The sequence below is a fragment of the Paramisgurnus dabryanus genome, chromosome 5 (assembly GCF_030506205.2).
Source record: "Paramisgurnus dabryanus chromosome 5, PD_genome_1.1, whole genome shotgun sequence".
Taxonomy (NCBI): Eukaryota; Metazoa; Chordata; class Actinopteri; order Cypriniformes; family Cobitidae; genus Paramisgurnus; species Paramisgurnus dabryanus.
Window position 1 is genome coordinate 36,936,305 of NC_133341.1, and position 12,733 is coordinate 36,949,037.

General features: G+C 39.0%; 1 protein-coding gene across 1 annotated transcript in view; it reads right to left on the reverse strand.

The window, feature by feature from the left end:
* Positions 1–12,733, reverse strand: part of nos1 (nitric oxide synthase 1 (neuronal)) — a 71,057-nt gene that overhangs the window by 28,003 nt on the left and 30,321 nt on the right. Inside the window, exons 8-14 of the mRNA XM_065250928.2 lie at positions 9,794–9,935; positions 8,922–9,061; positions 5,751–5,925; positions 4,631–4,732; positions 1,913–2,107; positions 1,280–1,365; positions 624–768 (exon numbers count right to left, since the gene is read on the reverse strand). Of these exons, the coding sequence (XP_065107000.1) occupies positions 624–768; positions 1,280–1,365; positions 1,913–2,107; positions 4,631–4,732; positions 5,751–5,925; positions 8,922–9,061; positions 9,794–9,935 (985 nt within the window). The remainder of the gene's footprint in view (positions 1–623; positions 769–1,279; positions 1,366–1,912; positions 2,108–4,630; positions 4,733–5,750; positions 5,926–8,921; positions 9,062–9,793; positions 9,936–12,733) is intronic.

The following is a 12,733-nucleotide window of genomic DNA, read 5'->3' on the forward strand; positions in this document are numbered from 1 at the left end:
CTTGATCGAGTGTAGTTGTGACACAGTCTGCTTTTTAATGCCTCCCATAGTTTCGAGTTTATGTGATCTTAACTTAAACTACAGCTCTGTGCGCGGGCGAGTCAATTTTCACATCCCCTGGCATTTAATGGCACAGAAGAAAAATACACTCGTGGAGGACACATTTCTGACATCCAAGCTTCCGCGCAGCTTGTTTTCGTGTGAAAATGACATGAGGATAAATCTCACACGAAGTGCAAACTATATGCACTGGAAAAGGGATTCTGGTTGGTTCAAATGTAAAAGGGAATGTGTGGATGTCTGTCAATTTTGGATTTTGTCAGGTGTAAGAAACCCGTTTGTGTGCAAATCGATTTGAGGAACCGGAATTTGGAAAGGATCATGAAGGGGTTATATCATGAATACAAATACAATTTTCATTGAACATCTAAGAACATACTGTAACTTTTAGGTAAACTTACAAATTTCTGACAACTTTAAATAGCATTTTATGGAACTGCAAAACAACCTAGGTGATGTCACAGGTAAACTTCACAATTTTGTTTACACACATATTGGGTGACATCATTCAGTGACGTCTCAGTTATGACATCAACTTCTCGCTATAGACCTTTTATATTTACCTTTGCATCGAACGCATGCTTGAAAATCTCACAGAGCGTTTTAGCGTAATCCTGCGATTTTCCGGTTTCTGTGGCGAACAGGATGGTCGCTTTCACTCTTTTGGCCATGGCTTGTCCCATGAGTTTGGCCGAGAATTTCACAGCCCTGTAGATCGAACAAATACACACAGAAACATCAACATGAATAAACTTCCCGACTAAACGTCCTCTTTCGTCAACTCAGCGAGAGATTTACTCGCTGACAGAAGCTCTCCCACATCTGCGAAACTACACAATCACATAAATGTAGCTACTAATATCCTGCGGGCAATTACCGTAATAGCTTGCAAACTGAACGCTGAAGGGACATTGAAAGAAACCCGATTATGAGAGCGGTTCAGGGAGTGTGATTTGTGCTCCGCAGTACATTGCTTTGTGCTCACTTCAGCCATTATATTTCCACTGTAATAATGGGGAAATTGGGTAGAAAGCCATTTTAAACAGCCATTAACAAAACTGCTTGCTGAAGTTCCTGTGCTATGGATTGTAATTTACAAATGGTGGAGGCGCTGCAGACGGACAGCGTTCTGAACCAATGCAATGTACTGCCGAGGTCAAGAATCATACGCTTCACACCAAAACAAACGATGAAGGATCAAGACCCTTCATTCACTCACTTGGCAAGTTTCTTAAAGCCGATCGCTCTCTTTTTAGTGGGCGTTCCATTCACCCCTTTCCACACATGTGTGTTCCAAGGGTCAGGCTGGAGAGAGAGAGAGAGAGAGAGAGAGAGAGAGAGAGAGAGAGAGAGAGAGACATACTGAAAAAAATGTAGAGCTTGAATGCATTTTACGCTGGTTTGAATCATCTGCCAAATGTTTGACAGTCTTTCACAATGTTAATTTCTATATGCAAATGTCACACATAAATGCAGTGGGATTTTTATTACAAAAATAAAACAAATGTCCCCAACTACTGCACTAGCTACATCTCTGACTATACCAAATGCTAAGAAATTCTGGATAAATATTTTTGGCAATGGGAATCTGAATTAAATAAGATTGCAAAACAGATGAATGGTTTTTGGATCCTACTAGGGACCTATCTTTAATGACCAAATTAAAACATTCAATTGTACTTTTAAATGTACACAACAGGTACAGTAATCTACCCAAAAAGGTAAAACATTGTGTTTTTTGTATACTTGTAAAGGTACAAAAATAAACCTTTTTTACTAATATAGGATTAAAATGATTTTTGGTTTTGATAGCTGCCAAAAATAACATTAAAAGTGAATTAGAAAGACAAACCTGGTACTCAAAGGAGGGCGTAAGGCGATAGTTGAGCATTTCCTGATGGAATACAGGTGTAATGCTTCCCGACATGGGTGGGACTATCCACACCCAATCGCCCGGGCAACCACCTCTCACCCTGTACTCATTCTCCATGTGTTTCATAAAGGACTCGGTGGCTGAGTGATGGTCTACGATAGTAACCTTTGATATCTGTAAAAATGTTTTTAGTTGTCAAAATGTATCAACAACAGACAATCTTTATTTAAAAAGACAAATGTTATTTAATGACAAGATTATTTTCCTCTATACTAAACTCTGCTTTTTATGTGAACAACATCAATAAACACAAAATTGTGTAATTATGCGCACAATTATTTTCATATACTCATTCTGGACATTCTGTAGTACTTGACGGAGAACCTTTATATCTTATAATAAAACCTGTTTTAATTTTTTAACGCCATGACATTTTTATGGCTATGTTTATGGCAAAAATCTGGTGTAGGTATTAACAAGAACATTAAATATGATATTTAAGATTAATATATATATATTAAGAAAACTAAATTAAATTTGGATTTTTAATTTCAAATTAAAGCAACACTATGTAGTTTTTTTTCCCTTTAAATAATGTCTCTAAAATTATTTCAGTGATAGAACAACTTTTAACTGGACAAATTGTACTGTTGCCGCAACCTGAGCAGCCTCCTAGCTGCTACAAGCACACTCTGAAAGTGGCGGTGGAGGGTAGGAAACACAGCCCCGCCCCTCCCCCTGCCTGCAGAAGAGTGTCTGATACCAGGCAGTGTTGCGCTTTTCAGCCACATGGGGGAGCTGTAAGACATTTTTACATGGAAACTACATAGTGTTGCTTTAATTCAATTCAATATCTGCATTTATTGAAGATTAAAAGAGTAAAATGAGCACAGCTATTCACCAATATCTAATGTATTTATTAGTGTCAAAACGGCAATATAAAAGCCTTGTATTGGGAAATAAGTAGGGATGCACCGAATGTTCGGCAACCGAAATTATTCGGATGAAAAAAGCCTCTTGGGGGCACTAGCAAGAATTTGTTTGGGCCAACCCCCACCAATTTTTTATTAAAAAATAAAGAAATTGCAAACATTTATAAAAAGAACAAAGTTGCATATGAAGTAAGGTCTAAAATTAGCATTAGGTACAGAAATCAAATCAAATGAATCATAACACTGTCTTTATTGTATGTTAATTTCTGGCTGATACCGACATTAAACACTTTTATACAATAGTATACAGTTGGCCTATTAGCTAGCTTATTTCTGCATCAAATTATTTTTATTGAACATGGGTCGATCTATTTAACATTCAACTGACCAACATAATAAGAGAGGCACAAAGTAAGATGACCGCATAGCTTCACGTGGTTACATGATTTACTATTTTTTCCCTATTAAACGTCTGATAAACTTTAATTTGTACATATTTTATCTTGTTTTATTTTGTTAATAATTAATATTCAGTAATTTAATTTAAGTATTTAATTATTTTGATTCTTTTTAATGCTGGATTATGCAACAGACATGAAACTTATTGGGCCCTATTTTAACGATCTGAAACGCAAGTGCGAAGCGCAATGCGCAAGTGACTTTGTGGGCGGATCTTGGGCGCTGTTCCTATTTTCCCGGCGGGAGAAATAACTCTTGCGCCAGGCGCAAATCAATAAGGGGTTGGTCTGAAGTAGGTTCATTATTCATAGGTGTGGTTTGGGCGTAACGTCAAATAAACCAATCAGAACGCTATCCAACATTCCCTTTAAACGCAAGTGCACAAGTTCCATGGTGGGTTGCTATTATTATGACGGATTTACCAGGCGCACGCCAGGAGGGGTTCACAGCCTAGGAGACCGACGTTCTTGTAAGAGCAGTCAAAGACAGAGAAGTTGTTTTGTATGGGGATAGGAGAAACCTGCCCAAATAGGTTAAACAGGCGTGAGAGGAAATAGCCACAATTGTCTCATCAGCTGGCATCCCCATCGTTGCGCCAAGCGCTACAATGATGTCAGGAGACGGGGGAATCCCAGCTTGCCAGCATAAATCGGGCACGCCGTGTAACGGGAGGTGGATCTGCCTCTACACAGATCTGCGTCCACCCTCACCGCTGAAAGGGTTTGGGGGCTTTGAAATCGGACCCAAGAAACGCAAGCAAAATCTCATGTGTTAATATTTTTTATTGTAACAATTTATGATTTGCAAAAATAACTGTTGCATCTGTGTAGATTAGATAAGCAAATTGTGTGCGCGTTGTGCACGCTATACATTATGGTCAAGCATGTGCCCTTAAAATAGCATAATGAACCACGCGCAACGCGCCACTGACTTTAGACTAGTTTTTTTGGTCAGTGGCGCAATTGTTTTTTGAAACTGCAAATAGCATCAGGTATGGTTTGCGCCGGAACACGCCTCCTTTTTTGCGCTGAACCGCCCAGGGAGCGCAAGTTCATTCCCTAGTTTGCCAACGTGCGTCTGTGGAGGGAAAAACCCGCTGTGCGCCGGTGCAAAATACGATTGATACATGCGTCACTGACAAAGTTAATTGCACTGGGTGCAAGATAGGGCCCTCAGTCTTTACACAGTTAATTAATAAACAGTTGGCATCTGCCTTTCTCGTGCTATTGCCGATATGCCAGTGTTTTAAATTCATCAAAATCAAAACATTTTATACATCAGTAAATCACTAAGTATTAGTTAGTACCTGAAAGCTGTACAGAACTGCGATGTTGATCTCTACCAGTGCCTGGTCTTTCCACAGGGAGGATGTCTTCCTCGTGTCCAGCCCCATCATTGTGGCTACTTCCTGAATTGAAAGGATTTAATCGTATCATACAAAGACCTCTGTTTCTACTGCATTCTCACAGGATCTGATCGGAGGTTAATAGGACTGTCATTCAGTCATCAACTGTACTGTAGATCTTAATAAGACAAGGAAACCACTTTTTGTAAAAGTTTATAAATGTACAACCCCAAATCAGAAAAAGTTGGGACACTTTTATAGAACTTTTCCGGCCTCTTATTGCTACCTGTCCCAACTTTTTTTGGAATGTGTAGCTTTCACGAAATCCAAAATGAGCCAATATTTGGCATGACATTTCAAAATGTCTCACTTTCTACATTTGATATGTTATCTATATTCTATTGTGAATAAAATATAAGTTTATGAGATTTGTAAATTATTTCATTCCTTTTTTACTCACAATTTCTACAGTGTCACAACTTTTTCTGATTTGGGGTTGAAGTTAGAAGACATTAACAGATGAAATCCAAAGACAAAAACACCTTATAAGCAATAAAATTAAAAGTTTATCATAGAGTCAAAAGTTTTTATGATATTTACTGTATTTATAACACTTATTGTAAATTGTCAACATTTAATAGATTTAAAGCAAAATAACAGGATCTGGATGCTTAGTCATTTAAAGGGATAGTCCACGCAAAAAAAACAAATTACCTCATGATTTACTCAAAATATGATTATCTTTTTCCATACAAACACAATCAGAGTTATATTAAAAAATGTCCTGTCAATGTTCCAAGCTTATAATGGTTGTGAATGGTGCTTTTGATTTAAAACCATAAAAAGTCTGTCCATCCTTTACAGAAGTAATCCACATGGCTTCAGGGGGATAACAAGGCATTATATTTAAAGGAAAAATAAAGCTTCTGTTAACGGCCGAGAAAGTGTATTCAAGCATGTAACGTAAATGTCTAATACCAAGCAAGTTAATTAAAAAAGCAGTACAGGTTGGGCAAACTATGGGTTTATTCTCTAAGGATGCAAGCCAGGCATTGTGCATGGTGTATTTTTGGTACATTACCTCCAGTATGTTGTAACGTGAGCTGTCGCAGAAGTCCCTGACGCCGATCTCAGTGCCCATGTACCATCCACTGAAGGGACAGGCAGTAAACTCCAGCCCACCGATCTCCAGCAGCATGTTAGACACAGCAGGAAGACCGTACCACTTTAGATTCAGCTTCTTAAACCAGTCGAACCTGCACAGACAGAGTAAGACGAAATTAAAAACTGCACAAAAAAGTATGACGTCAAAAAGACACAAACAAACTTACTTAGATAAGCGTGCATGCTACAGAATATTTACAGTACATTAAAAGCTGGGATCTGCAATTGGTTACTAACAAATAAACAAAAGTACATAAGTGTCTCGAATATTACCACGATTCACACTGCAAAGCTTATAATAATGATATGTTGACTTGTCAGGTTGGATATTGTGGGAAATGTCACAACGTAAACAAGCATAAGGTGAGTATGTAACATAACCTGCAATTTTATGTTTCTAACAGAGATGGCGATAGAGAGGCAAAGTTTCGGATTGGAGCTTTAAGCAAATAATGGCGTTATGAAGTTGACCACAAAGTGAGCTACGGCTGATGAGTATTTTTAAACATACTTCTGTCTTTTATGTAAAAGAAAATTGATGTATTTGTCTCATGGTTATTAAGGATAAAAATGAAAAGGTCTTCATGACGATTTCTTGGCATATGTAGATGCACCACATTAAGCTTGAATTAGATTTCTGTTTACAGCTTTTATTATAATTTCTCAGTAAAAGCGCACACAGTTAGCTATGCCAAAATGATCATTATCTGTAAACCTGCACCTGCAGACTCCTCAGGTGTTGCGCTGAAGGGCTAACATCCCCGGCGCCTGTTGTTAACACAGACAGAGAAGCTGTGTTCCTGTGAAAGAGCTGATCAACGCAGTAACATTCGCACAATTATGTGGCTTAATGTAGCTGAGTTAGCGTGTAATTACTGCAGCATTATACAAACATTTCTTCGCTAATGAATACGTAAATGCTAAATGTCGTCCATTAAGATGCTTGCTTGGCTTTTTGGTTCCTTGAGTGTTTTGAATCAACAACACAATAATACTGTAGGCATAATAGCACACATTAAGAGTCTTGGGGTTAAAAACATTGACAACTTTCGTCAAATTTTCTCTGGTGTGCTCGCTATAATAATGGTGTTTAAGGGGGTCCTATAATGCGATTCCACTTTTTCAACTTTAGTTAGTGCGTAATGTTGCTGTGTAGGCATAACAAAGATCTGCTTAGTTACAAACCTAAAAGTTAAGGCTACAACAAACAGCTGATAAAGGACTACAGCTCTCTTCTTCCTTACATCGTGATGTCACAATCTTATTAGATTTGAATAAACAGAGTTAGTCTAAGCAAATGCAACTACCCGTAATGTAAGGGCCCATTGAATATTTCTGAAGGGGGGACTTCACAGGACAAGAAACTTAAAAGCCCGTTTTATGAAAATGGAAACAGCGGGGTAGAATAAAGTTCAAATATATCAAAATTATGTTTAATTGAAAAACGAGAATAATGCAGTGCACTCCAACAACATAAGCAAGACTTTAAAAATGCATAATAGGATCCCACACATAAAAGGACCAGAATTCATGATGTTGGATGAATCGCAAAGTAAATTTTATGCAAAAGTAACCAGACTTGGTTACCACATTTTTTCGACATTTGAACATCTGGAAACACATTCAGTCGTCAGCGTTCCAACACCTTAGTTAGCTTCAAATTCAAGACCTTTCAAGGACTTTCCAGGTCCAATACCCTCAAATTCAAGGACTAAATGTGGGGTCACATTTCAAGTGAGAGCAATTGTGTGACCTTTTAGTATTCATTGTTACAGTTCCCTTTTCAGGGAACTCGCGCTGTGTCACTGCGGTGACACTTTGGGGACGCCTCCAGGGGTAAGTGCATCTGAATGTGTATATCAAATTCAACCAATGGTGAGGCTTAACGACAAAGACAGGGTGATGCGGGTGCCAGGAAGTATATCGCTATCTGAAATATTGCCAAAGATGGCGTTGCAGAGACGCAGGAAGTATGGCAAGGGAGACGCAGAGTCTCGTTCCCCTCTCAGGGAACAACAGTTACATACGTAACCCGAGACGTTTTCATTTGTCAAACACAACTATGCAAAAAGCATTTTTGAATGAATCAACATTCGCATACAAAAGATATAAACATTTAAAGCGAACAATTTTTTTTTTTAGAATTTTTATGATATTATCCTACACTACACAGGGAATAATATGGATTTATTCCAGAAAACTTCTTGCATAAAATAGATTCAAGCACTTTCAATTACCTGCTTGACCCGTGGGAACCCTGAGTAATACTTAACCCTTTCCCTGCCATTGAGGAGTTATCTCGTCAATTTAAGAAAAAACAGTTCCCGGCAAATGACGCTTCCCTGTCGATTTTTACTGTAATCTATAATTCTGCTATTATCCACTTTGTGGCACTCTTACCCAATTTATAAAAAACTAAAGCATCTACTAATTCAACAACACTAATGTTTATGTTTTGATCATCGGCCTGAATCTGATCTCTAAAAAAACTCCATTAAAAAAATGCAATTATTTTGCTCAAAATCTGGTATTTTTTAAGAAACCTACCCATATTTGAAAGGTTATAAAAAGAGAACAAATTAAAATAGGATGATTTTTTTGTTTTGTTTGTTTAAAAGCAGAGGGTCTGATCTTTCATTTGATATATTTTTATGTTTATATATTTATAAAAGAACATTTTCCTAGAAGGCATCTTGTGTGAAAATCACAAAAAAATGCTGGCGGGCAACTTTTAAAAAAAGGCTAGCGGGGAATGAGTTAAAGTTGTGTCACTGATCTTTCTATGTATTGACCAATAAGGTGCCAACCTAGCAGCATTAAATGAGCAAATGGAAGCAGGGTTGAAGGAAAAGGACAGTTTTAATTCAAATTGGAAATCAGGGCTCCCAGCGTGATTTCACCGTTGCTATGCTCCAGAAACCTGATCAGTTCAGCCTCTCTGATCTGCCATTTCCCTCTGGCATGAATCCGACTGGCTGTTATCATTTTCTAGGTAGATGAAGTAGGTGAGGACGAATGTTAATCATCAACTATAAACCATAAACCCCTAAAACATCTCAGATAGCCGGTAATATCTGGTTCTTCTTACTTTGGATGTTCGATGGGAACCTCAAGCACAAGATCATCTGGAATCTCAAAGAGCTCGGGATCGTGTCCGTTGGCTTGGAGAAGAAGCGGCAGAACGTCAAAGCGACCTTTTGGAGCTTTCCATCCTTGCTGAATACAGATCTACACACCAATCAAAGTTAAAACATGTTTAGAACGATAAACCCCAAGCGAAAATTATAAACTGCGCACTGAGATCTGAGAGTTTTGGTCATGTGACATAGGAAAACGTAATCCTAATGCCCTAAAACAACCTAACCATAATTAGTAACTTTATTAGTTTTTTATTCAAGAAATACTAGATTACTCCAAAATATGTTTTTCAGAGATTCACAGCCTTTTATATTTTAATATTTAATGCTGATATGCATTCAAAAAATCAACTTTATGTCCTTATGATCCCTGCTAAAAAAGACCAACTAAAACCCGCCTAAGGCGGTTGGCTAGTTTTAGCTGGTCTCCCAGACTGGTTTTAGCTAGTTACGCTGGTGTAGCAGACTGGTTTTAGAGAGGTTTTGGTCTCAGGCTTGAAGACCAGCTGACCTACCAACTTAAACCAGCTTGACCAGGCTGGAGGTTTGGCCAGCTTGGCTAAGCTGGATGGCTGGTCTTAGCTGGTTTAAGATGGAAGTAGCTGGTTTAAGCTGGTCCCCCCAACCTGGCATAGTTGGTCAAGCTGGTCTTAAAGCCTGGCCTGCGGGTCAGCAGGTTCTAGCTGGTTGGTCAGCTGGTCTCCCAGCAACATCAGCTAAGACCAGCAAAAAAGTGGCCCATATCCCTCTAAAACCAGCCTGCTACACCAGCTTAACCAGCTAAAACCAGGTTGTCTATTGCAGTGTTTCTCTCTGATCTCACCTCTGTTAGCTCTACTGAGGCCGGATCTCCGAGTATGGATCCATCAGGCTGCTTGTAGCCTGCATACCGAATCAGCTGACTGTTCCACACACGGAAGTCACGTTTCCCATCAGTCCTCTGGGGGAAGATGGTGATTGCCGATCTGCATGTCAAAGATCAAAGTGATCAGGTTGAGATCATTTTGGTGGATTTTAACATCTCATCCTCTAACACAGATTAATTTAATGACCTGATAAACCAGAGATGGGGACTCGAGTTTGAGACTCGGACTCGAGTGCGACTTAAGTCGCACACACAGTGACCTCAGACTCGACTTGAGACTCGACCCTCAAAGACTTCAGACTCGACTCGGACTCGAGCCGCGCGACTCGTGAACAATGTTTATTTTTAGAAAACGTCTGATGAGCTCGCTGTCATACCCCTCCCTCCGTTACCTACAGCCTGCCCAGGACGTCACATGTGACGTATCTGCTCCGCGCGCGCGGCCGCGAACATACATGTCGACTGCACTGGCTGCTGCTGTGCCATTCATCTGAAGCTTTGGGTAGTGCTGTGACGGATCCGCGGTTCGGCTCGCATGCGATTCGTGGATTAATATGCAATTTAAATAGGGTAAGATTATCATTAACGTGTTTCTAAGGCTTGCAATTGTTTAAATGGTTAAAAATGTAACCGCAAAAAGGTGCTCAAGTGAGCAGATTTCTGTAAGCACATGCGTTTAAATGTGTCCGGTCCAGCTCCAGTCAGGTCCAGAGTTGCGCTACTTTGTGTCATACTGTAGTGTAGTCCATTAACATACATTTGCTGAATAGACCAATGAAAAACAATGTAACATTTTTATGTGAAGCGACTGCTGTATCTTCTTCCTGAAGCGCTGTTTGGAATTCACACTCTGCCTGTGTTTGAGCATGCGTTTAAGTGCCCTCAGTAGTGCACATACAAAATGTTAAGCCAAAATAAAATCTTTCTTTTCTTGACAGGGCACATACACACAAAATGATCTCACAGTATTCTTTTTCTAATAAAAACATTTTTGTTTATGTCTTAAGAAATCAGTCAGAAACCAGTCTGGGCTTATTTGTTCTTAATAAAGAGACAGTAAGCTCAATTAACCTACTTAAGTCTGTGTCATTTATGTTAATCAAACAACCCAAGACAAACAGAAAATCCCTTCTATTGCTCAAAAATAATAATAATAATATTTCATTTGTACAATAAAGACAGTGTTATTATCCATTTAATTTAATTTCTGTACCTAATGCTAATTTTAGACCTTACTTAATGTGCAACTTTGTTCTTTTTATAAATGTTTATAATTTCTTTATTTGTTATTAGAGTTTTACTTGTTACAACGAGACTTGAGACTTGACTTGGACTCGAGCCCAGAGACTTCAGACTTGACTTGGACTCGAGCTCAAAGACTTCAGACTTGACTTGGACTCGAGCTCAAAGACTTCAGACTTGACTCGGACTCGAGCTCAGAGACTTCAGACTTGACTCGGACTCGAGCTCAGAGACTTCAGACTTGACTTGGACTCGAGCTCAAAGACTTCAGACTTGACTCGGACTCGAGCTCAGAGACTTCAGACTTGACTCGGACTCGAGCTCAGAGACTTCAGACTTGACTTGGACTCGAGCTCAGAGACTTCAGACTTGACTTGGACTCGAGCTCAAAGACTTCAGACTTGACTCGGACTCGAGCTCAGAGACTTCAGACTTGACTCGGACTCGAGCTCAGAGACTTCAGACTTGACTTGGACTCGAGCTCAGAGACTTCAGACTTGACTTGGACTCGAGCTCAGAGACTTCAGACTTGACTTGGACTCGAGCTCAAAGACTTCAGACTTGACTCGGACTCGAGCTCAGAGACTTCAGACTTGACTCGGACTCGAGCTCAGAGACTTCAGACTTGACTCGGACTCGAGCTCAGAGACTTCAGACTTGACTCGGCCTCGAGCTCAAAGACTTCAGACTTGACTCGGACTCGAGCTCAAAGACTTCAGACTTGACTCGGACTCGAGCTCAGAGACTTCAGACTTGACTCGAACTCGAGCTCAGAGACTTGTGAGCATCTCTGTGATAAACTCAAAACTGGACTTGTGCAACTTTTAGTCCATATTTGTTGAGGCTAGGCTTCCTGCAATCCAGCTGAGGGGGTTCTGCAACTAATGGGCATCTCCAAACTGGGGTAGGCATTTTCCCAACCTCTTTACAAACACTTATTTGCTAAAATCTAGAATCACTCTGAAAAAATGTTTACTGTTATGACTAACCTGGTTTGGAAACACGAAAAAAGCAATACTTGTGTCTAGTAGCTTAGACATCGTCAGCCCGTTATTGTAGTCGTAAAACTTGAACAAAAAAATAAGCAGTAATGTAAATGGGTGATTCTCGCAAAATTAGACTAATGAGATGTCATGAAACATTTTTATAAAAAAGTAAATGCTATCAAAATAGGAAGCATACAGTTACAAACATATCTTCATGTACTTGCACATGATTTTAAATGACATCATACAAACCAATTTTGTTGTTTTTTCCACATTTAAGGGTAACATTTTCATTACCGCAATGTGTCCATGACTGGATTTGGGTTCTTTGACATGGAAATATTTATAATTAATAATCTAAAAAAATAAAATGCTTTATACTATACTACTTATCATTATGCTTTAAACAGTGCATGTTATACTATAAACATTTACAGTAAAGAAACATGTGGTGTTCATTGGTAAATGTAGAGACAATAATAAGGAATATAAATGTGTCCAAGACCAATTTTCCCATCCTCCGCAACATTTCAATCATTGTTTAACCCCTAAAGGGACTAACATTTTCAAAAAAATGAAAAGATGGCTACCAGGTAAGCAGTTCTTATTTTTTCTCTCCAGATAAAAGTTAAAATTTAGTTTGTCATAGTACCTACCTAGACAACTTTTT